The following is a 23918-nucleotide window of genomic DNA, read 5'->3' as shown; positions in this document are numbered from 1 at the left end:
CCAAGATCCCGATGTCGCCTTTTCCCTAGGCGTACACAATACAGTCATCATCACCAATGCACCCCATCTATTATTCCTCCCAGGCGATGTACAGTTCGTCCTCCTTGTTTCTGTCAACACCATACAAGGCAACATCGCATGTACCGACACAGTGCCTTCGCCCATCCGAGGACCAACCCACCCTTGACCGCTCATGTACACTCTATTTCATGTCCCCAGCACCGCTAGCCTTCCTGGATGTCGAAGCTAGCACACTCCAATATTTCTCCGTACGTCAAGTCGGTCCCACCAGCCACCCCTGGTAGCGATAGAAGCATCCTCAGCACAAGTGTCGGTCTTGCTCTGTAGCATCCTTCGCTTGGTCCCCCGCCAAATCTTACTGCCCTCTTCCTTCCTTTGCCTCTTGCTTTGTTTCACGTCTGTTATCGCTTTTGCCACCGCGTTACCCATGGCCGGGCTGGTCATCGGGCATTGGCCATTCAAGAGCCCTTTGTTGTTGCCGTCGTTGTTATCGTCGCTGGTGTTGCTGCGGGCACTGCCCACCAAGGTACTGGTTGTTGAGCCTGATAGGGAGGGCGTGCGGGATGTTGGGTTGAGGCTTGTGGCTGTGTCATCGGCGTGGTGATGAAAAATGCCCGGGGGCCAATGTTTTTCCTCGTTGTAACCACATTGGCGGAGTTGGGCCGACTGGGCTTGCTGTTGTCGCTGAGCTGGCTTCTCCGCCGGTTGGCGAAACGTCGCCAATGCACGGCAGTCGCCTGGGCAAAAGGGACAGGGCGGGGGGACCTCGACGATCCGGTGTGAAGGCGGCTGTAGTGGTGGTTTTTGATGGTTTGTTTCGTCTCCTCGCCGTCGCCAAGGAAGGCTTAGCGATGCCGGGAGCTGAGAGTACACGAGCCTTCCCAGTGGCTTGGTCCACCTCTGCCTCTTTCGCCTCGCCCTCGTCATCGTCGCCGCAGCATCCACCGTTCCCACCGTCACCTCCCCATGGAGATGGTTTGCTTCCACCTCCTCTTCCTCCCCGAACCCCTCGTCCCCCGTCCCGTTCACATCCCCTTCAACAACCGGCCCCTCTGCTTCTTCAGCTTCCCCCTCCAGTCCTCCGTCAACAATCCACGCCCACACTTTCTCCGCCACCTCCTCATGAACAACCGGCGCCCTCACCACCGCCATACAAGCACGCACGCCCGCGTCGCGAGGCAAGCCGCCCAGCTCACGCAGCTCGGAAAGCGTGATGCCTCGACCCCGGAAGGAGAAACAGTCGACCCGGATCAACTCTTCGCGCCCCGGCCAGCGGGTGCGGACGAACTCGCGGACGGCAGCGTCGGCATCCCAAATGGAGGCGGCGCGGAAAGCTGCTGTCTCGGTTTTGCTGTCGTTTGGCTCTGGTGTGCTTGGTGGGGCGGGAGGCGGTGGCTTTCCACTGTTCGATGATGTCCTGGTGCCGGGAACGACCCTGCCCCTAGGTACATGCTTCGGGAAGGTTGTTGATGTTGACGTTGTTATTGTTGCTGAAGGTGATGGGGGTGGGGATGGGGATTGGCAAGCGTTCAATGGGCAGGCGGTGGCAACGGCGGTAGAGAAGGGGTGGTGGGATACGTGTACCCGTCTGGCTATGCTCTTGATGATGGATGATGAGGATGATGAGGATGACGATGATGACGATGATGGAGCCATTCTGGTCGAACAGACCCGAGGTCGAAATAGTACGTGCTGGGCAGAGACCATGATAGTTGGAAAATTGGGAATAGAGAGGGCTATTAAGCTTCGACATGGGGTAGGTGAAAGTAGAAGCTCTGATTGTCAGGTCGCTTGTCTCGAGGCCTGTTGATGAACTTAGACCCTAGACCTGGGCTGATGATGACATAGTGACATAGAAAAGAGATGCTTTCATGGTCATGGCCATGACATTGCTGAAGAGCCTGTCCCCTCATCTTATGACAGCAGGTGTTGTTGATGCCATCAGGGTGGCTTCTACGTCTCTGCGCTTTGGCGCAGTACCCACGCCCCGACGAGTTTGCAAGCCCCATTGTTGTTGTCCATCCCCATCCCAACGTTTGAGAGTCCATCCTGTTTCTGCCATAGACTTTGACATTGTGAAAGAGACATGGCGCAATCGATACGCAACAGCATGGAAACAACCCCAAACCGGCGTATCGGAGTCAAACCTGGGACTCAGGGCACCAGGCCTCGCGGTAACCTGCCCAACCGGCTTCCAGCCGGAGAAAAGAGAGGCTCCGGGAGGATGTTCCGGCACGTGGTGCATCAAGGGGAGAACACCCATGTGGAGCTCCGGGGACGCACAGAGCCGTGGTCCGGCAGGAAGGGCAGGGCGTTGACAAAGAAGCGATGTGATGCGCGTGTGCGCCACGGCGCAGGGATGGAGCTCCGGACCCACAATGAGCCCGGCCCCGGGCCGGACTTTTGACTCCGGGGAGAGCTGCTGTGTTTCAACTGCTTCTGTTTTTGAAAACTCGTGTCACTTCTCTTTTTTTATGAGTATGAAGCCAGGGTCGGGGCGGACCTCCAGGGGCCGTAGCAGGGGGGGAGTCGGGTGAGGATGTTGTCTTCTGTAGCATCCTCAGCCAACTCCCGACGGAGAGGAACGAAAACAAAGGACAGGCTACATATGTCTGGAGCAGAAGAAGGTCCCCCGGGGAGGGGTCAGGGAGCACAGGAGCCGCCAAGGTACCTCCAGCATCGATTGTACGTGGACGGGACCGGTCGCCCGGCCCCACCCCCGCGGTTTCCAGAAGTCTGGTCGGCGTCGCTCGGAGCGGGGATCGACAGGAAGCCCCACTTTGTTCCGCGACAGGGATGATGGACCTGCCCGTGGCCGGGAGTGCCCACCCAACCTTGGCGGGGTCCTCTGTGAAACTTGGCTTTGGTCATCAAGCAGAAACCAAGAGAGCACGGCCTCCGCATGGTCTGCCGGACTGCGGACCCCGTCTTCGGTCCTGCAGACGCATGCTGGGGGCGGCACAAAGCGCTGCATGTCCTCCCAGGAGCCGATCTGCTGCAATCACGGAAGCGTCTGTTGGCCATGGCATGAAAACCGGTGAGATAAGGGAAGCTCAATGCATGGCAACTCGTGCTGGACTGGCTTCCCATTTGCGGGAGCCGATGGAACCGGGCCGGGTCTTCAATGCATTGGACGGCTGCTTGGCAGCCACAGGAGTGACGGAAGGACGCGAGAATCGCCCGAACGTCAGGCATCGCCAAGTCCGTTTTAATAATCCCTTTCCACTTTCTCTTCAAACTTGACATAAATTCTCGACCGAGCCAACAACACACACAACACATACCCGAACGTCAAGGCTCGTCCGACCAGATACCCGTCCCGACGCTTTGAAGCCGTTGCGCAACCATCAGCCTCCCGAACCAGCACCAAGGACGTCCTCTTTTCTTTTCTTTTCTTTTTTTTTTTTTTTCGCATCGAACTCGAGCACTCGGCCGGCCTCCGACGACAAAGAGAAGAAGAGACAACAAAAGTCCCACACCCACCAGCACCACGCTTTCGGCTCTCGGCTCGACCAACCCTTCATCGCCGTCGCTCCACGTTGGACAGCGGCTTGCCGCCAGGCTCTACCAGAAGCCTTCAGCAACCCACCGCTCGGTTATCTTGGACTCGGCCGGACCCCGCGCGCTGCCTCGGCCATGCCTGACTCGAACCGCCCGCGCCCCCTACATCTCCTCATCGCCGCCAATGGCCCGCGCGATGTCGCTTTTGCAGAGACCATCGCCGTGCGGCTCTCCAAAGAGCCGCAGGTGTTGACCCGCGCCATCGTCGACGAAATGACCCACCGCCTGGCCCAGGAGATCATCGTGCTACAGAACCGGAGCCTCCGCCGCGGCGACGCCGCCAACAGCCCCGCCGACATTGATTGCTGCCAGCGCGAGGCGTCGCGCCTCGTGGAGTGGGCCGACCTGCTGGTGCTGGCCCCGATCGACGCAGACACGCTCGCCAAGATGATGTGCGGCATCTCCGACACGTTGCTGCTCGAGGTGCTGCGCAGCTGGGACGCCTCCAAGCGCATCCTCATGGTCCCCGGCATGAGCACCCAGATGTGGGAGAACCCCGTCACCAAGCGTCAGATGAGCAAGCTCCACCGGAAATGGGGTTGGATCCGGGTCATGCCGCCGATACTGTGGCACTATCAAGACCGCGACGGGGGCGGTGGCATCACCACCGGTGGCAGAACCAGCCGGACCCTCTCGCTCGCGCCGCAGCATCCAAAGCGCGTCGTCGAGTGGGACGGCTTCAACGAGCTTGTCGGCATCATCAAAAACCAAGCCGACTTTTTGAAGCTAGGCCACGACATGGAGATGAGCGCCTCCCAGCCCCAGGCCGGGCCGGACGGCAGCATCCGCCGCGCGCGCTCCAAGCTCCCGCCCGAGATATGGAGCATCATCTTCGAGTTCACCAACGACTGGGAGCTCGCGCAGTCCATGGGCGTCTTCACCACCCTGGAAATGCCCGTCAGCCAGGGCTGGCGGCGCGAGCCCAAGGACCCCAACGACCCCTTGCACGTCTTCATGCACGAGCTCGAATGGACCCTCCTCACCGCCGACACACAGGCCGTGTGCGACAAGCTCGCGCGCGCGCCGCCGTCCTTCCGCGACTTGTCCGCGCTCGCGGTGCACCTCATCTTCAAGTTCTCCCTGACCGGGGTGCTGACCTACATCGAGGCCAACCTCCCCCACATCTTCAAGTGTTTCGACGGCAAGACCATCCCGACCAAGGCGTCGGCCTACTACGGGCGCACGGCGATCCTCGACTGGTGGGCGCGCTCGCCCTCGTTCCTGGAGAAGCAGTACGACGTCGAGGCCCTCAACGGCGCCTCGGGCCGCGGCTTCGTGCACGTGCTCGAGTGGTGGCGCCGCTCGGGGCTGCCCCTCAAGTACGACGAGCAGGCCTTCGAGGGGGCCTCCACCAGGGGCCACGTGCACGTGCTTGAGTGGTGGCGCGAGGCGGAGATGCAGGACCCGAGCACCAAGGTGAAGCCCGGGAAGTCGCTGCTCGCGGCGGCGCAGTCGGGCCAGCTGGCGGTGGTGAGGTGGTGGGACGAGAGCGGCATCGTCGCGGACCACCAGGACGCGGTGTGCAAGACGGCGAGCCGGTGGGGGCAGGTCAAGGTGCTGGAGCTGTGGAGGCAGCTGAGGGGCGATGACAAGCTGCAGTTTGACAACACCATCCTCATCGACGCGACGGTTCACGCGCATATTCCGGTGCTGGAGTGGTGGCGGAAGTATGCGCATGGAGAGCTGCCCGGGATGCGCGGGCGCCCGGGGAAAAGGGTCGAGTACAAAACGATGGAGATCGAGGAGGCGCTGGAGGACTCGTTAGGCGACCAAACCAAGGTGCGGCGGTGGTGGGCCGAGAATGGGCTCAACTTGGGCCTGGGAACGAGCGAGTGGATGAAGGTGCGGTATTTGTGATGACGGTGATGATGGGAAGAGGCGACGGATATCCGAGCTTACGACGAAATGACGGACAGAGTGAACATAGGTCAGACGTTAATTACTATTGTATCTAAAAGGCGGGGGGGGAATATGGAATTTGGGTTGGCGTTTGGGTATCGTTCGCGAGGATGGGGGTATCTTTCTGGTTCGAAGCAAAACCAACGACAAGGAGGAAAATAATAAAGTAAAAAAAAAAAAAAAAAGAAGAAAAGCATCCCTTTCATCACCACGCCTAAGCAAACTTGGCCGGCTTGCTCGATATCAGCCTCCGCAGCACCTCGATCTGCCGCGCCAGCCCCTTGTTCTTCAGCTCGGTCATCCCGCGCCGGTCTGTCCGCCGCATCCCGTTGGCCAAGACCACAGTGAAGTCGGGCACCACCTCCCCCGGCGAGACCACACTTTGCGGTGTGAGCGTGCAGTGCTGTCGAGCGCGTTAGCCTTCTTGTTTCATCGCCAGACCTAACAACGCCTAGCATTCATTCTCATGTCTCAGGCCCCAACGTGTGAAGACTATAGGTACCTGAGGTGATATCCCACCAACCTAGGGACGACAGGAACCACGCCAAAAAAAAAAAAAAAAAAAAGAAAAGAAAAGAAAAAGAAAAGCAGAACCGACCTTGCCCACGACGGCGCCAGCGCCAACCCTTGCGCCGACACCCACCACCGTCCCATCCCCGACCGCCGTTCCGCCGGCCTCGATGGTCGCGCCCACCTCCACCGTAACGTAGTCCCCGAGCGTCACGGACTGCGGGGTCGCCGACTGTGATGCCTCCCCTCCCGACCCCGCCACGGCCGCCGTGGGCGACAAAACCCCTGGCGAAGCCACCGACGACCTCGCCGAGGTCAGGCCAGAAGAAGCGCTGCCCCCGATCATCGCACGCTCGTGCACCACGCACCGCCTCCCAATCGTCACGCGGCCCGCGAGCGAGTCGAGCCGCGCCCGCGGGTGAATAACGCTCTCGCTGTGAATGCTGATGTGGTGGGCCCCGGTGAGCACGGCGAGCTCGGCGATGGTGAGCGAGGAGGAAAAGTGAACGGGGGGTTTGGGGCCGCTTTGGGCGGAGGGTGCCATGGAATGGCGTTTGGATGACATGATTATCCTGTATGGACCGATCCCAAGGAGCTGCCTTTTGTGCTGGGGAGATGTGTGATTCTTGAGCGTTGGCGTTCTGAGGTCAGATGCTGGACTGCGCAGGTACCTACGCCACTCAGCGTGGTGGTTGATGGGTCGGGGGTAGGTAGGTAACTTCTGTGTAGGTCGGTGTGGTTTGGTTACACCGTCGCGAAGCGGAAGCTTAAAGCGTTGTGTAAATACGCGTATGGTACGTACCGTTACCCTGGCTTGCCCCGCGCCACAAGGCGGCGGGCGCCACCGCCACATTATTCCGACCAATCAGCAGCTCCCCAAACCCGAGCTCAGGAAAGGCGCGCAATTGTGGCATCGCTCCGGTCGATCCCACGAGTCCTCACTCCGCAGACCACTTCCGACTTCCGACTCAACCCCTCCCCCTCCCCCCCGACAGTTCGCGGCCCCGGCCAATTGGCATCCCACTGCTCTGCTCGGTCGGGCAGAGACCTATCTGCCATGCTGTCCCGAACCGCGGCCCCGACCAAGGCGTCGGCCCGGGCCATCTCGGGCGCCGTCTCGAGGACCACCACCCCAACGGCTGCCGCCGCTACCTCGACGCCCTCACAATGCCGCCGCTCCTTCGCGACCGTCCAGGACGCCCAGAACGCCGCCACGGTGCGCACCTACGGCGGCCTGCGCGACCAGGACCGCATTTTCCAGAACCTCTACGGCCGCTACCCTCCCGACCTGAAGCACGCGAAGAAGATGGGAGACTGGCACAAGACCAAGGAGATTATCCTCAAGGGCCATGACTGGATCATCAACGAGATCAAGGCTTCCGGCCTGCGCGGACGTGGCGGCGCCGGCTTCCCCTCGGGCCTGAAGTGGGTGCGTAATCCGGACTTTGGGGCCCTCATCACAGTGCTTCTTCCCCGCTGACCCCTCCCTTCCTCCCCCCCTCCTCCCCGCCTTTCCAGTCCTTCATGAACTTCAAGGATTGGGACAAGGACAACAAGCCGCGGTACCTCGTGGTCAACGCCGACGAGGGCGAGCCTGGCACGTGCAAGGACCGCGAAATCATGCGCAAGGACCCGCACAAGCTGGTCGAGGGCTGCCTGGTCGCCGGGCGGGCCATGAACGCCTCGGCCGCCTACATTTACATCCGTGGCGAGTTCATCTACGAGGCTGCCGTCCTCCAGAACGCCATCAACGAGGCCTACGCCGAGGGCCTCATCGGCAAGAACGCCTGCGGCTCCGGCTACGACTTTGACGTCTACCTCCACCGCGGCGGCGGCGCCTACGTGTGCGGCGAGGAGACGTCGCTGATCGAGTCCCTCGAGGGCAAGCCCGGCAAGCCGCGTCTCAAGCCGCCCTTCCCCGCCGCCGTGGGTCTCTTCGGCTGCCCCTCCACCGTCGCCAACGTCGAGACCGTCTCGGTCGCCCCGACCATCTGCCGCCGCGGCGGCTCCTGGTTCGCCAGCTTCGGCCGGGAGCGCAACCACGGCACCAAGCTCTTCTGCATCAGCGGCCACGTCAACAACCCCTGCACCGTCGAGGAGGAGATGAGCATCCCCCTGCGCGAGCTGATCGAGAAGCACTGCGGCGGCGTGCGCGGCGGCTGGGACAACCTGCTGGCCGTCATCCCCGGCGGCTCGTCGACCCCCATCCTGCCCAAGAACATCTGCGACAACCAGCTCATGGACTTTGACGCCCTCAAGGACAGCCAGTCGGGCCTGGGCACGGCCGCCGTCATCGTGATGGACAAGAGCGCCGACGTGGTCCGCGCCATCGCCCGCCTCAGCCACTTCTACCGCCACGAGTCGTGCGGCCAGTGCACCCCCTGCCGCGAGGGCAGCAAGTGGACCGAGCAGATCATGCAGCGCTTCGAGAAGGGCATGGGCAAGCCCCGCGAGATCGACATGCTCCAGGAGCTGACGAAGCAGGTTGAGGGACACACCATTTGCGGTACGTGTTTTTGTTCTTGTTGTTTTTGGAAAGGATGGTTGGCTAACGTTTGTGTGTGCGCGTGTGTTCTACAGCCCTTGGCGAGGCCTTTGCCTGGCCCATCCAGGGTCTGATCCGCCACTTCCGCCCCGAGCTCGAGAAGCGCATGCAGGAGTACGCTCAGAAGACGGGCGGCGAGGCGCTGGCTGGCGGTTGGACCCATGATTCCCGTGCTCAGGGCAGGCTTGTGTCTCCGGGCATGTAAAAAAAAAAAAAAAGAGTTGATTTTTTGGCTGGGGGGAGCGAAAGGGGGTGAAAGATTGAGAGATAGGATGGAGAGAGGCGAGAATGAATGGAAGCTGCCAGGCGAGGAGAGCTTTTCATGCGTGCACACCACACTGTATATAGGTACGTAGGCATAAGGCTCCTCTTGCTGCAGGAAGCCTGCATCTGTGGGCTGTACTGGTCGTGTTTTTTTTCTTTTGTCAGGCTGCGTGGTCCATATGAGTCGACGCCCTCGGTGTCCTTTGTGCTGGTTGGTGCCCTGAATCGGCAGCAAGGTCGGATGTCCACTAGGAAGTGCTATTCCCAGACACTCCCCTTTGGGCTAGACTTGCAGAGGATGATTCTGGACTCGAACGGCTTTCATGTTCGCCTCCGACATGGCTTCCATCTCCTTGCTCGCTCGACCTTGATGGTATGATGTTTTGCGGAGTGGGGCTTACAAGGGGTAAACGCATTTGGCTTGGTAACGAAGACTGGGCTGCCAATTTCACACTGGCCACATTTCTCGGCCATCCTTCTTCCTCATGCTGCCTTGTCTCGACCGGGAAGCAGGTTGGGAAGGGTCGGCAGCATTTTAAAGCGTCTCCAAGAGCCTCCCAGCCATCTGTCTGCTCGTCCTCCTGCGACACTTACTGCCAGTCGTATCCACCACAACCAAGCCCTGGAGAGCAGCAGAGCACCCATCATCATGGCCCAGCCGGCCCAGCCGCCCCCGCCGGCCAGCTTTCTTGAGCAGTTCATCAAGTTTGGGACAGATGCTTGTAAGTGAGAGCAGGCATGGCGTTTCTCCGGCGCAGCCTTTTCCAACTCCATGTTTACTTTCCGGTGCCTTTGTATCAGCCGGCCCCTCAGTTTGGGTTGCTCTCTACCACACGGCCCATTTCTCCAGCCCTCAAACAAACCTCGCATGTACTGTGGTAACGCTACAGACTCCCTGTACAAAACCACCCACTTCCTTACCCATCACGCCTGCCGTCAAAAGTCCCCACCATGTAGAAGGAGAAAACAAAGCCCACAAACAAGCACGCCACCACAGATCGCTGACCTCAACGCAGACGGCCTCGAACGCATCCTCCGCTTCTTCCAATCCATCGCCGCCCTCCTTCTCTTCTCCGCACCCTTCCGCACCGTCTCCTCGCTCCTCCTCCTCCCCCTCGTGAACCCATGGGCTCTATCATCCTTCTCTTCTGCCCCGCTCAAACCCCCCGCCTCTCCCCTGCTTGATCCGGCCGCCGCCGCCGTCCTTCACCCCCTCCGCTCTCGCCTTACCTCCCTCCGCCAGGCCCTCCGCCTCTTCCGCTTCCTCGAATCTTTCTCGGCCGCGTGGGAGGTGTGGAACGCCCTGGGGAGGGACTCGGATCGGCGATCGAGGCGCGAAACGGCGCAGCTGTGGGCCGACCTCGGGGCGAAGATGTTCATGGGGATCTACCTGCTCTTGGAGAGCGCCGTGTTCGTGGAGGTGGTGCTGGGCGTGCCCTTCGAGGTCGGCGTGTGGGGCTCGAGGGAGAGGGTCGGCGAGCTGGTGATGGACGGGCAGAGGTTTTGGTTTGGGGGGCTGGTGTGCGGGGTGGTGGTTGGGATCCTAAAGCTCTGCCAGGGCGGGGCGGAGAAAGAGGAGAAGGAGGAGAAGAAGAAAAAGGGAGAGAAGGACGCTGCTACGGTGAAGAGGGATGGAGGCAGGAAAACCATTGTTCGGCGGCTTGCGGCGGATGCCATGGACTTGGCCCTTCCAGGGTCGGCGGTGGGGTGGTTGCCGCTGGGACCGGAGACCGTGGCATGGCTGATGCTGGGGAGCACGATACTCACGGGGATGGAGATCTGGGAGAGATGCGGGAGGGAGGTGGCGGCAGCGAAGAGGAGGGCAGCTGGTGCCGCCAACTAGGCTAGGGAGCTGCGGTACGACGCCTTCTAGGTGATTTGAGTGCCTGCGGTATGGAAAGGGCGGCGATTGTCGGCATCCTTGGGATAAGTTCGTCTGGATGATGGACCGCAGAAATCCTTGGATTCAAGCAATGGGACGTGCACATTCTATTCCCCAGTTTGCTGTCGCCATGGAAATTCCTGGGCTCTAAAGGAGTTGAGGGGCTAACGTCTGTCACTCCTGGTTACCCAGCATTGAGAAGCGACCGAGTACTGCAAACATGAGGACACATGGAGGATCGATCGCGTGCTTTGGTGCGAGACGCTGCATGCAAATGGCGTAGGAATCCAAGTTGTCGCAAACCTGTGCACCCGGGCAAACAACAGCTTCTTCTCGAAATGATGTTTACCATTATAAGCACCTAGCCAAGCCATGAATCAGCTCAAGGCGTGGATGAGGAAAGAGACCGCCGTCATGTCATTGAAGTGGACGAACCGCTCGGTCGGGAACGGATGAGGATGGGCATGGTTCCTGACATGGCAGCTGTCAGCCAGCTGTGACGACCCCACCAACGCCAGGGTGGATCCTTGCGACCTGCAGCGGCAGAAAATCAGAAAAAAAAAGGCGGTGTCTCTGCAGAAAGAGGAAGTTCCTCGAACTTCAACCTTTACTCTCATTTCCAGCCCAGGGTTCTCTTTCTTTTGCCTTCCGAAAGCCCCAGTCCCCAGGCGCGCCATTGGCACCCGCGCAATTCTCTCATTTTTCTCGACTCCATTGGCCGTCCAGGTAACTGCCCTCGACATCCTCTCTTTTCGCGCAAGGAATTGCCCATGTCCAACCCCCCGGCGTGGCTCTTTTCCAACAACCCTTCAGTTCCTGGCCAACACCCGATCGCGAAGACTTCGACCATGGCGCCTACGAAGAAGGGCAAGGCCAGCGCGCCTCAGAAGAAATCCGCTTCTGAGAAGCCGCGCGCCGCCACCGAGCCTCCTGCTCAGCTGATGGACCTCATTGAGTCGTTCCTTTCTGAGCACGACTTTGCCGACGCGCATCGCGCCTTCACCCAGCAGCGCGAGAAGAAGGGTTGGAAGAAGACCGACAAGGCCAGCGCTTCTGGCAACCCTTCCCTCGTTACCGTCTTCCAGGCCTGGGAGACGTCGCTGAGCAGCGCCGCCGCTGGCAAGGGCATTAAGACTGCCGCCAAGAAGGCTTCCAAGGTTTCCAGCAGCAGCGACAGCGACAGCGACAGCGACAGCAGCAGCTCGAGCAGCAGCAGCAGCAGCAGCGACTCCGACTCCTCGGACAGCGAAAGCGAGAACGGCGATGTCGAGATGAAGGACGCCCCGGCCGAGGACTCGTCGAGCTCGGATTCGAGCAGCAGCAGCAGCAGCAGCGACAGTTCCAGCGACAGCGACAGCTCGAGTGACAGCGACAGCTCGAGTGACAGCGACAGCTCGAGCGATAGCGATAGCTCTAGTGATAGCGACAGCTCTAGTGATAGCGACAGCTCGAGCGATAGCGATAGCAGCAGCGACAGTGAAAGCGACAGCTCGAGCGACGACGAAAAGAAGCCTGCTGCCGCAGCGAAGGCTGCTCCTAACCCGCTGAAGCGCAAGGCCGCTTCCTCCAGCAGCAGCTCGTCCGGTTCGGATTCCGATTCAAGCTCTGAAGAGGAGGCTCCTGCTGCCAAGAAGCAGAAGGTTGCCGCTGACTCTTCCGATTCCGAGTCCGAGGCCGAAGCCACCAAGAAGTCTGCCGCTAAGAAGCCTGCCGCCAAGAAGGCTAAGAAGCAAGATTCTTCCTCCGAGTCCTCGTCGTCTTCTGATTCATCGTCCTCTGATTCTTCCTCCGATTCTTCCTCCGATTCTTCCTCCGAGTCTTCCTCTTCCGACTCGGAGTCGTCGTCGTCGGACTCTGAATCCGAAGACGAGGCCGAGCAGGCCGCTAAGGTGCCCCTTCCAGAGTCGGGCTCGGACTCGGACTCGTCGGACTCCGATTCCGACTCTGAGGACGAAGGCAAGAAGGACAAGGCCAAGGATACCAAGATCAAATCGGAGCAGCCTGCTGCCCCCGGTTCTGACTCCTCGGCGACCCTCGGCAAGAGCGGCTCGCCCAAGGTGTTCCCAGTCAGCGAGTTCGCCCCGCTGCCGCCCGATCCGGCCACGGTCAAGACCAACAACCGCGGCAAGAACAACAATGGCAACAATAAGAAGCAGCCCACGCAGCCCTTTTCGCGCGTCAACAAGAACGTTCAGGTCGACCCGCGCCTGGCTTCCAACGCCTTCCAGGGCCACGAGTGGGGTCGCAAGGCCCATGAGGACCTGATCGTCACACGCGGCAAGGGCTTCACCAAGGAGAAGAACAAGAAGAAGCGCGGTAGCTACCGCGGCGGCCGCATCGACACGAGTGCCGTGGGCAGCATCAAGTTCGATGACTAGTCATCGTTCTTGTGACCAATGGCGCTGATGATCGATGGCTGCAGTTGGATGACTGGCTCATGAGGTGAGAGGGGAAGAGGAGGGGGGGGGGGGGGGGGCGGCGCGGTTTAGCAGAGAAAGGTTAAGGTTCCAGGAGTTGTCACGTCTGAACCCGGCATGGCAAAAGAAGTCTCGAGGAGAGGGTGTTGCAACAGGGATGGTGTCGCGATTTGGCCATCACGTCAAACGAAAAAGGTAATAAGCGAAGCATTTCCAGTACCCAGTGTTTATACAGTTCATTTATCAGAAGTGAATGGGGGAGGTTCTTCATAGTAGATACCAATTCAATATCCACCAAACTTTATCACTCTTAGGACCTGCGGGGTCCTTATGCAGAGCATCGCTCAGCGGCAACGGTTCGAGCCAAGAGCATGCACTCAAGTGAAACATCCTCTCTGTCCCATGCACTCGCCACTTCGGACAAGCACTTTATTGGCTCTAGCACCAGCAAACAGTCAAAGCCAACTTTCAATGTTTCTCAAACACGGCCACGACATCATTGGCAACATGACAAACAAACCTCTCCTTCACACATCTCCTCTCTGGGAAACATGACAGAGCCACTCATTATCACGTATTCGTAGACTTTTTTTTTCCGCTTGGCCTCTTGGAACAACCGCAGGGTGGCCGTTGTTACCCTCGTTTTGTTTATCCTGGGAGGTCGAGTTGCTCGAATAAGCCGAGATGTCAGTACCTCAATATATTTTGATCTCTAAGGCTACATGGTATGAAACAACCGGACCCTTGGCTCCCCAACCTGGTTCGGTCATAGCCATTGGGAGAGCACTGAGGGGTGCTGAACAAATCCATTGCCCCTTTGGCAATTGGGACCGGTTCTTATTGTTTCTTCGATGACGAGGCTTCCCTCGGCATGGAGTCTTGTCTTCCTATGTACGCTGGCTGGCCACGGTTGCTGGGCAATAACAGCACAGGGAACGGATGGCCGCGGAATCATTGACTGAATCAGATTGATTCCAGCCGCCCCCCCTCCCCCCAAGAGCTCATACTTCTTTCTCAGTTCATCCAGGAGCCGATCTGTGCTCGCCGATTGATCCTCACCTCTGCGTGATATCATTCACCACCGAATCACCCCACTGTCATCCGGTCCGTCAGGGCCGTATTGAGCTGCTGATGCTGCCACGTACCTTGGGATGCTAGATGATATCTGGCGCTGCGCCTCCTGAATTGCAATCCACTTGAGAGTCTGCCCGGCCATGAACAACCGTTCGACCACTGATAAAGAACCGATGTCGCATGCGTCATGCAAGGGTCTCATTGATTATGTATGGATCCTTCGTGGGTTTGGATTACGGAAGACGTGGTTCCCAGGGGCGCCGTTTCATGTACGGAGTTTTACGTGGAGTTTCTGGGAAGATGATCTTGCTTTCCAACCTACAAACGGCCTCTTCTCTGAGCATCAAAGTTCCGGCTGGCCCACAAGCCAGCTCGCATTTGGAAAGTATCGACACGCTAAGCACGGATTCGATGAGGCAGACTGCCTGGCAGATCCTTGTGGGGATGAGCACTGCCTTGAGGTGGGGTTGACCGCCTTGAAGCATGAAGCCTCGGATGCCGTGCGCGTTTGATAGGGCGCCCATCCTGTCAACGGTTTTCCAAGCAACATCGTCCTTGAAGATCTCGTGGCGCGGTTAAGCACTTATAAAATCAAAAAAAAAAAAAAAAAAAAAAAAAAAAAAAAAAAAGCCCGATGGCAATAGAGCCTCACCATGTCACAGGGCTGGGACCTAGGACTTCAGCCATACGGCGCCCCGCTGAGGTGAATGCTCCGGGGGCCGCTCTGAGCGTGATCCTCCTGGGCTCGGAACAGATGTGATTCATCGGTTAATCCCCAGTTGGACAGGTGACACGTTCTTCCCGACTACGAAGAATGTAACACAGCTATGGCACAACGGTAAGGGCGGATGTCTGGCCGACAGGAGTGGACAGGACCACGGCGCTCTTCCCAGGTGGTACCCGAGAGTGGACGGGGTGTGAAGGGCAACACTAGAGATTCAGAGCGTAGATGGTCGATAAGGTAACCTTAGGTAAGGTAAGGTAGGCAGCGACATCACTGCTTCCATGAAGTCCCGTCCCATGCATTCATGCGCAAGAGCTGAATCAAGGCAGAGCTCGCCTAGGAATGCCCCCCCTCCCCCCCTGATCCTGGAGGCCAGGCGGATTTCAGAGAGACAGGGAGTCGCTACTACTCCCAGAATATCATCGGTGCTGCCTCCTACTATAGAGTGAGGTGAGGTACCTTGCCGGCATGGATTGGAGTGAAGCGCTGTGCGCCCGATGAGTGCGCCTTACCCAAGCCGCCGGCTTCCCGTGTTTGGCAAATGAGTGGGGATCCTCGTGTCATTGGCAGGAAACCAGCAACCCAAGTCATCAGCTCAGCGGCAAGGACGGCCTCGTGCAGCCTGTCAGCAGAAACCACAACCCCCCGCACTCTCGCTTGCGCTAGAGGGAAGAAGGCTTTGGGTTCTGGGGTCACCTTGGGCCAAACGGTTTGGGGGGGACTGGACTCAGCCGCGCCGCTTGGTTCAACCCCATGTCCTGCGTTTTGGTCCGCGCCAGATCCTCACAGCCGACAGCAAACCAGCCAACTCGCGGCCGCAATGCAGGGGCCTCACAAGCCAACGGTGAGAGGCGTTGTTATCTTAAATTCAACATCAAGATCCGGCCCGCCGCCCAGGTAAACCTCCTTGACGCACCCGTCACTGGCTGCCCAAGACGCCCGCCTCGGTCGCTCGCGAATCATGCTTCATCGCACACAACCAGCCTCACCGTCACGTCCGCCCAACAAAACCTAATTACACAGTACACGGCGCGGTCGCCTCTGCCTACCTCACCCTCCCCGAACCATCTAACTCAAACAAGCACAACAAGCACACATGCGCAGAACACATCACCATGTTGAAACGTTGGCGGGCCACCTCATTCAGACTCCAAATGAAACGGTCAAAACCACCTGCAGCCACGTCCCAGCAGAACCTCGAGCTAACTCGCTGCGCAGCAGCCAGACCGACAGGGACGTTGTCTCGCGGGAGGAAAGCCGCGATGCCTCCTCTGCTCCGCCAGTAGCCGGGAGCACAGCGAAGCGCCCAGTCGTTGACGGGGCCCTAGACGTGCCCGAGAGCACCCTAAACGACATTCGCAACCTCATGGCGCGGGACCCCGCTCCAGGCGCCGCAGAGGGCAGGTTCTTTTCGGTCACCCCCGAGTTGGAAGGCAAGCTGGCGCACCATGCCCGGGAGATGGCCCAGGAATACGACGAGCTGCGCCAGCAAGCCGCTCTGTACGAGGCGTCGCTGGGCTTCGAGCACGCCTGCGCCAGTCGGGCCAGTCCGCTGGAGGTTCAAGCGAATGAAGTTCTGCAACGCCTCCGGAGGGAGGACGTCGCGAGGATCTACGACGCGGCGCCCAAGAGGCGAGGCTACCGCGGTCAGGAGCACTCGCGCTTCTGCGGCGATCACTTCTTATCCAACGTTGAACTTATAGAAAAGACCCAGGTCTACGCTCTGATCCGCGCCATGCCCAAGGGCGCTCACCTGCACATTCACTTTAACGCGAACCTGCTGCCTCAAGTCCTGCTCGGCATTGCCAAGGGCATGGAGCGCATGTTCATCTGGAGCAACATCCCTTTAAACTGCCCAGAAGCCTACGACCTGTGCAGAATCCAGTTCAGCATCATGAACGATGATGCTGTCCGGCAAAAGGGAGAGGGAGTCCTGTTCGACCCGGGATACCAGAGCGGGGCCGTAATGCAGTTTGGCCAGTTCCGTCGGGCGTTTCCAAAAGGCGAGAAAGCGGCTGATAACTGGCTGGAGAGTAAGCTCCTCTTCGACGAGGACGAAGCTCACAACCTGCTCCAGACAGCAGAGGGGTTGGTTTCTCTCTCGCCCGGGGTTTTCCGCGCAGAGCATCCATTGGCTGACTGCCGGAAGTGCCTGGGAAAAGTTCAATTCCAGGACGCAAATGATGAAAGGTCTCTTCAACTACGAGACGGCATATCGGCAGTACACCCGCCAGTGCCTCGAAGAGTTTGTCGCAGACAATATCCAGTACGCCGAGATCCGGCCCAATTTCATGTCCTCCAACCAGGTGTGGAAGGATGACGGCTCCAGCCGCATCGATAACGTCGGCATCATGGACCTCATCATCACCGAGTACGAGTCCTTCCAAGAGAAGCACGAGCGCCGCGTCCTTAAGGGGCTCAAGGTCATCTACTGCACGCCCCGCTCCTTCAGCGAGGAGCAGGTCCACGACTCCCTGATGCAGTGCTTCCAGTTTAAGATGGACAAGCGTTTCGGCCCGTTCATTGCGGGTATGTTGGTTCCACCCCAGAATCGTTGTAGGCAACGGAGCCTGACATGTCACACATCGCAGGCTTCGACCTCGTCGGCGAGGAAGGAAAAGGCAAACCCCTCAAAGCCTTCCGGCAACAGTTTCTTCACTTCCGGGCCCTATGCAAGGCCGCCAACGTGGATATCCCCTTCCTCTTCCACTGCGGCGAGACGCTCGACGTAGGCACCGACACGGACGGTAACCTGGTGGACGCCTTGCTCCTGGGAGCGCGCCGTATCGGCCACGGCTTCGCCCTGCCGCGACACCCTTTCGTGATGGACGAGATGCGTCGTCTCGGGGTGTGCGTGGAGGCATGTCCCATCTCCAACGAGATTCTTGGCCTGACACCTAGGATAAGCGGGCACGCGGTCTACTCGTTGCTTGCGAATAACGTGCCGTGTGCGGTTAGCACAGACAACGGGACGTTGTTTCGGTATGCCTGCTTCCTCTTCTACCTTCTTTGGCGTCTCCCCTGACCGCCGTTTCTGACATCCTCCTTCACTCCTCAGGTCCCGTCTGTCGCATGACTTCTACCAGGTGCTGGCGGGCAAGAAAGACATGACGCTCCACGGTCTGCGCCAGCTTGCCGAATGGAGCATCGAGCATGCCTGCCTGGAGCCCAAGCAGCGTGACGAGGTGCACGCGAGCTGGAAAGACATGTGGGAGAAGTTTTGCGAGCGTATTGTGCGTGAGGGCTCGACCTTTGGGAGTGGCAACGGAGGGGCAGGTAAGGCAAGCGTGGGAAGGGGGTGAAGCTGTTGTTGTCCTTGAAGGTTTTCCCTCCTCCTCCTCCTCCTCCTCCTCCTCTCTTTGTCACTTCTTCGTTATGTTTCTCCCATTTTTCTTTTTGTTTTATCCATAACGATACGACGATACGACTTGTCACTTGGTCGCATACCATGGCAACCTTGGATCCTCCCGCAGACCAAATCGCTAGATACCTTACCTTCTTACCTTCCACGAACACACACGATGGCGCAGCATCTTAAACGCCTCAAACACTTCTGCCACGTATTATTGGTAGCCTCATGGTTGCCTGACAGCCCCCTCCGCCCAAACACCACCGATCTAGGACTCGGTCGACTGAGCCAACTGAGCCATTTGGTCAAAAGGCGGCCATCACCTTGAGACCATCGGCAGGCCGCGCCTCCGCGATGGGGCGCCTGATGACTGATGCGAGGTGGGACAAAGTCGACCTTGTTGACAAATATTTACCCAATTGGCTCCAGCCTGGCGTTTATCTGTGCCTTCTGTTGGTTCGCTCTTTTCACTTGCAGGCCATGCCAGGCCATTTACTTACAGGGTGTGAAACTTGATGGGACGCGCACTACGCAGTAAACGTCCTCGGAGCCTGATGGAACGCCACGCGCAAAGACACCAAAACTCAACGCCAGAACCGGGCAGATATGTTCTCATTTCCCTGAAATCACTTTCTCGTGGCTTCCGTCGTGGCCGGAAGGCGGTGTCTCCGATCACAAAGCGCCGCCTTTTCTTCAAGCTCAAGCTGTCATGGATCCCATTCGCTGCAACCCCTTCTTCAGCTCGTGGCTGCGGCTGCGGCTGTTCCCTGTCAAGAGAGGAAACGCGCTTGTCTCCCTGCATGCCCCCTTGCTACTGCATGAGCGGGGGCGGCTCAAGACCTAGCCTTGTCGCGTTGTCCGTCGTTCTCCAGTGGTGGTTGGGCCTCGACTTGAATCTTGGGGGATTTCTTTCTCTCGATTTCTGTTTGTTTTTTTCCTTTTCTTTGGGGGGGCAGGACAAAATCGAGGAGCCTTTCACCGAAGCGATATCTACCATTGCTGTTGACCCCGGTTCATATAAAAGCGCAGCTCTGCAGGCCCATCCGGCGCCCCAGAAACAGCAGCATCTCTCTCTATCGTTCCATCAGATAGTTATCCACTAACTTAACGTCTGGTTCTCTCATCTGCCCCCCCGTGGCCGCGCCAAGCCGACGCAGCCTGGAAACGTCTACACTATTATAGTAGACCACCAGCCCCTAGCATAGCATCGTTGAGCCCACCAACCCCTCTCCGTTTCTCTTCGTCTGCTGTACCCTATCGAGAGGCCGGACATTCATCACCGGTTTCTGATCTCACTCGGCTTGTTTCGTCGCCATCATCACTCATTTCGCCTTTGGCGTGTGAGAGAGCCAGTTCCCCCCGCCAGTCAAGACGGATTGACCTACCATCACGGGCGATACGCCATGGCGGACCAAAGCGGCGGCGATAGCCCGACGGGGTGGCTAGCCTGGTAAGCAAAACCGTCTCACTCACCATTCCCGTTTCTCATCTCATATCCAATCACAAATACACACATACATACGCATACACACCCACACACACACACACACACACACACACACACATATATATATATATATATCAATATGCAGTCTACAAAAGCAGATCGCCGCCTACTAACAGCCCGTCGTCAGGTTCCCGTTTGGCAAACAGGACCTCCCCGGCTGGCGTTTCGACGTCATCACCCTGCTCGCCATCATCGGCGAGTCCTCCGTGGCCGGCCACGCGCAGACCCTGACGGCCTCTACGCTGTGTCTCCTCCCGCGCATCATCCCGGCGCCGCAGGCTCTCTTGAGACCGACCCGGCCGCAGCGCCTGCCCGACGTGACAGCCAAGATGGCCGGCGTCTACAACGGCGTGGTCCTCGACTCGGTTGGCTTTTTCACCAACATTATGCACCCGCTGGATCAGTTCAAGCCGTTTGCTTTTAAGGTGCTCGAGATCAAGCACGCTCCGCATCTCATCACGCCAAGCGGGGGGCTGAAGCAAAAGCCGGGGAACGGGAGGAGGAAGAGGTGGTTGGAGGGGTTGAGGGAGGGTTGGGAAACGTTGGCGGGGAAGAAGGGGAAGGGGAAGAGCAATCTGGAGGGGCCGGGGGAGGAGAACGAAGGCGTCTTGATGTCATCAGCACCGCACGTTGTTGACGTCGAGCTTGGCAAGGAAGATGCGTCGTCGCCACCGCCGGCGGCCGACCGCGCCGACCCCGGGACAAACAATACAGCACCCACCCCTCCCAAGCGCACCCTGACCATCTCGGAACGCATCACCGACATGATCACGTACCCCACCATGATCAACACCGAGGAGTTCTACACCGTCCCCCCGCGCTTCTGGTCCCCCGTGCACATCCTCTCCGTCTTCTCATTTCTCAACACGATCGGCATCATGGTCAGCGCTGGCTACTGGAAGGACGGCACCGCCATCGTTGCCATCGGGCTGATCTCGGTGGCGGGGTCCGTCGTGTGCTACGCCTCGTGGTGGAGGCCCATCTTGATGCACCGGCGGACCACGAACAAGGTTCCCAGAGGGGACGTGGTGATCCGCACGCGGGAAGGGGCGTTTCTGGTGGTGAAGTGCACGGAGGAGGTGGCGAGGGAGCTGTACTCGGGGACGGAGGAGTGCAGATACGTGGCCGGCCCCCTCGCGCACCGCGCGCTGATGGGGCTGGGCATGGTTCTGATCATGATGGCGGTGGTCTTGATGGGCAACTGTTCCTGGGAGAGCCAGGCGCTGATTGGCGGGTCGTACATTCTGCTCAACGCGCTGTACTGGCTCATGAGCCTCCTGCCCGACAGGACGTTTTGGGACCTGTCCCGGTACACCATCACGGACGTGACGCCGCAAGACGCCGCGCGGGCGCACGAAACGACCGACCCGGACGACCCGCGCGAGGGCGTGCCGAGCTTCACGCGCACGCTGTGGTACGCCGTGCGCGAAACCAAGCACGACGCGTGGGTGGAGAGGAGCGGCGCGATGCCGGGCACGGCTCAGTGGAAGAAGTGGCTTGCGGAAGCGATGCAGGCGGCCAAGGATAATAATAACGAGTGGCAGGCGGTGAGCAGGAAGAACGCGATTATGAAGGAAGCGCCGGATACATGGGCGCAGCATGCGACGGGGAGAGAGGGCGATGATGAGGCGTGGCAGAGGGCGCCGCTCACGGAGGTTCAGCACTTCAGGAGGACAGGTACCGCGCCTTCGACATTTTGAGGGCGGCCACTCTTTTGACATGATTTGTCAGGGATATTCGGTGTCGGAGGCAGGAGTGGCTGGAGTATGAAGAGCTCATGGATCATGCTGTGTAGGGAGGGGGGGTCTGGCGTTGGATACTATGTCTTCCCAAGGGACCGGACGTTTGTTTTTGAATCTATGTATTCAAGTCTAGTTTCTGAATCCAGGGATAGAAAGAACAGGGTATCTCTCTGCATACTTCGAACTACAAGCTTCGATGCCTTTTGCCTCGGCGTGGATGACGCCATGGTTCACGGATCGTTCAGCGTCGAAAATGAAGCCTGCTGGCACCGTGTTCTCTCTTGTGGTAAGGTCAGATCATGTGAACATCATCACCGTCCCTGGCCTGGCGTCAGTGGGTGGCGGCTCTGGTTCGGGACGGCCCGCGGTTTTTTTTTTTTTTTTTTCTCGTATTTCCTGGTTCCTCTCCGTTGATCCCATCAGGATGGACGCTTCCAGAACATTTCTTTTTTGCCTTCGTCTTGTATCACACATCCACCGCACGCATCGCGGACCTCGGTGGTGGGAGCTCCGCATCGTGTCGGATGAACGGTCCCTGGACTCCGGTCCCGCTTTCAACAGGTCGCATCTCCACTTCGGCCGGCTCCGGTTGTGTCCTCCCGATGGTCTTAAAACGCTAGAAACCACCAAGTCAACAAACATACAATAATTGCCTCAGTCATCCCCTTGGAATCTACATAGGATGGCGGTTGTTTTTTTTTTTTTTTTTTTTTTTCGTTTTTTTCCTCTTCTAGGTTCATTTTGCTGGGCCGACCACAACACACTCGCAAGCACGCAGCACTAGCGTACTCCCAAGGCTGCTGTTTTCACGGGCCCGTGCCTCGTGTCTCATGTTCCGTGCCTCGCGCTGGAAAATTGAAAATCCCATGATGCATATGCATTAGTCCCGTCGAGGCCGCCCCGCCCCGCGGCCCCGCCCCTCTCGCATGCGCGACAGCGATCGTCGTGCAGATGGCAGCTCAAGCCAGGGTGCTGTTTTAGCCGAGTGACTCACAAAACTCAATCGCAGCAACGTCGTAGCACGCATCGCCGCCAACGTCCATCGAAGGGTGACTTTTGTACTATGTATGCCCCAATTGAGGGATTTGATTCGACAAAGCACGGCGCATCCAGAGTCAAGGTCAAAGTCCAGACCTCGGGGGGCCCCCTGCTTGTCAGTTCGTCGGTCGGTGGTGGTGGCAGAGCATGCGGCCTGGGGCTTGGCTGAGGTGGTGGGTTGGATAGGGCAGGGCTCCGCTGTCTCGGAACGCCATGCCACTGCGCCAACGACTTGAAGAAGTTTCTTTGGGGAAGGGGGGGGGGGAGCGAGGCAGAGGCTGTCTGCTGCCGTGCTTCTCCCCCAAGACAGTTGCGGACTGGATGGGACTGTGACACCCGGAGGCGGAGCAGCCAGAAAAAAGAGGACACCTTCCGGGTTGCACAAATGCAAAGCAAAACGCTAGGGCTGAGTCCGAAGCGAACCAACGAGCCGAAAAGGGATGGGGAAGGCGGAGTTTGGTCTGGAATCAGAAACACGAGATTCCGGATGGATTACAGATGACTGGCGCAAGGATTACGCACACAACAGAAAACTTGGGGGGTCCGAGATCGAGGCTGCGATTTGACATGGGGTCGCGACCTGTGCTGCACCTCATGTTGGTGCCTGGACTTGGGACGAGGGGACGCGTACACCGGTGGTCGAGGAAAAGTCTCTCTATCTCTTGCGCTGTCTGTCTTCTTTCTGGGCAGCGTGGATGGATTGACATGCCGCGCGCGCCCTTTGGATGAATGCCTTGCTCTTTCGTCCGTGCTATCGGCGTAAGCCTGGCCGAATGCCTGGCGCTGCGGGGCGCTGTCCAGGGCTTCGATTGGACGATCCGCCCCAGTGGACATGGTGGGTGGGGCTGTGCTCGAGACGGCAGCGGTTCGCAGATGGACGGTCCACACAAAAGATGGAACCTCGGTTTTTCTATCGGTTCGCAAAGACAAAGAAAGTCGCTCACGTTGAATCCGGGGCTGGGGATCTTGGTTTCCAAGCACTTGCTTGAAACTGGCTGCCGTTTTCTGATGCGGGTTGGAGCTGGCCTGTCGCTATGCTTGGGCTCTGCACCATGCTTGGACGCAGAACAAGGGAAAAGGCGCAACAGAGCCCTCCCTCCAGGTTTGCTGAATGCCATTCTGGAGGTGCTTCATCTGCGCCTTGGCCGATGCCACATTTGGGACGGGTGGGTCTTCTGGGGGCCGGGTGCGTGTGAGTCACACTTGCCGTTTGGGGCTGCCCGAAACGCATAGCCAATCAGACGCTTCCTCAGCCTGGGAACCCCGGCCAGAGGACCGAAGTGGGAGGGTGTGCTGCCTCGCCGCGTGCTGGCTGCCTGATTCAAAAGTCTTGCGCCTCCGCTTTCTCACCTGTCGGCCTCTTCCTTTCTCTCTCTCTCTCCTCA

The 23918-nt window shown here is 58.8% G+C and overlaps 7 protein-coding genes across 7 annotated transcripts; 6 read left to right on the top strand and 1 right to left on the bottom strand.

Annotated features, from left to right (window-relative positions):
• Nucleotides 1-3657: 3657 nt before the first annotated feature.
• Nucleotides 3658-5439, top strand: VTJ83DRAFT_5524 (uncharacterized protein; the record flags this gene model as incomplete). The annotated part of the gene is made up of 1 exon (XM_071012134.1): nucleotides 3658-5439. One exon carries the CDS (start codon nucleotides 3658-3660, stop codon nucleotides 5437-5439), a length of 1782 nt encoding a protein of 593 aa, XP_070864899.1.
• A 256-nt stretch (nucleotides 5440-5695) lies between these two features.
• VTJ83DRAFT_5523 (uncharacterized protein) lies at nucleotides 5696-6535 on the bottom strand (the record flags this gene model as incomplete). Its single annotated transcript, XM_071012133.1, has 2 exons — nucleotides 5696-5884; nucleotides 6080-6535. 2 exons carry the CDS (start codon nucleotides 6533-6535, stop codon nucleotides 5696-5698), a joined length of 645 nt encoding a protein of 214 aa, XP_070864898.1.
• Nucleotides 6536-7048: 513 nt separating this feature from the next.
• VTJ83DRAFT_5522 (uncharacterized protein) lies at nucleotides 7049-8741 on the top strand (the record flags this gene model as incomplete). The annotated part of the gene is made up of 3 exons (XM_071012132.1): nucleotides 7049-7420; nucleotides 7510-8497; nucleotides 8572-8741. 3 exons carry the CDS (start codon nucleotides 7049-7051, stop codon nucleotides 8739-8741), a joined length of 1530 nt encoding a protein of 509 aa, XP_070864897.1.
• A 708-nt stretch (nucleotides 8742-9449) lies between these two features.
• VTJ83DRAFT_5521 (uncharacterized protein) lies at nucleotides 9450-10643 on the top strand (the record flags this gene model as incomplete). Its single annotated transcript, XM_071012131.1, has 2 exons — nucleotides 9450-9522; nucleotides 9817-10643. The coding sequence occupies 2 exons, from the start codon at nucleotides 9450-9452 to the stop codon at nucleotides 10641-10643; spliced, it is 900 nt and encodes a 299-aa protein (XP_070864896.1).
• Nucleotides 10644-11452: 809 nt separating this feature from the next.
• VTJ83DRAFT_5520 (uncharacterized protein) lies at nucleotides 11453-13060 on the top strand (the record flags this gene model as incomplete). Its single annotated transcript, XM_071012130.1, has 1 exon — nucleotides 11453-13060. One exon carries the CDS (start codon nucleotides 11453-11455, stop codon nucleotides 13058-13060), a length of 1608 nt encoding a protein of 535 aa, XP_070864895.1.
• A 2952-nt stretch (nucleotides 13061-16012) lies between these two features.
• Nucleotides 16013-18199, top strand: VTJ83DRAFT_5519 (uncharacterized protein; the record flags this gene model as incomplete). Its single annotated transcript, XM_071012128.1, has 5 exons — nucleotides 16013-16059; nucleotides 16116-16985; nucleotides 17047-17426; nucleotides 17489-17879; nucleotides 17956-18199. 5 exons carry the CDS (start codon nucleotides 16013-16015, stop codon nucleotides 18197-18199), a joined length of 1932 nt encoding a protein of 643 aa, XP_070864894.1.
• A 1450-nt stretch (nucleotides 18200-19649) lies between these two features.
• On the top strand, nucleotides 19650-21453 carry VTJ83DRAFT_5518 (uncharacterized protein; the record flags this gene model as incomplete). The annotated part of the gene is made up of 2 exons (XM_071012127.1): nucleotides 19650-19696; nucleotides 19881-21453. The coding sequence occupies 2 exons, from the start codon at nucleotides 19650-19652 to the stop codon at nucleotides 21451-21453; spliced, it is 1620 nt and encodes a 539-aa protein (XP_070864893.1).
• Between the last annotated feature and the right edge of the window lie 2465 nt (nucleotides 21454-23918).

The sequence above is a fragment of the Remersonia thermophila genome, chromosome 5 (assembly GCF_042764415.1).
Source record: "Remersonia thermophila strain ATCC 22073 chromosome 5, whole genome shotgun sequence".
NCBI lineage: Eukaryota > Fungi > Ascomycota > Sordariomycetes > Sordariales > Chaetomiaceae > Remersonia > Remersonia thermophila.
Note: the sequence above shows the minus strand (reverse complement) of the source record. Positions and strands in the feature narration are given on the sequence as shown.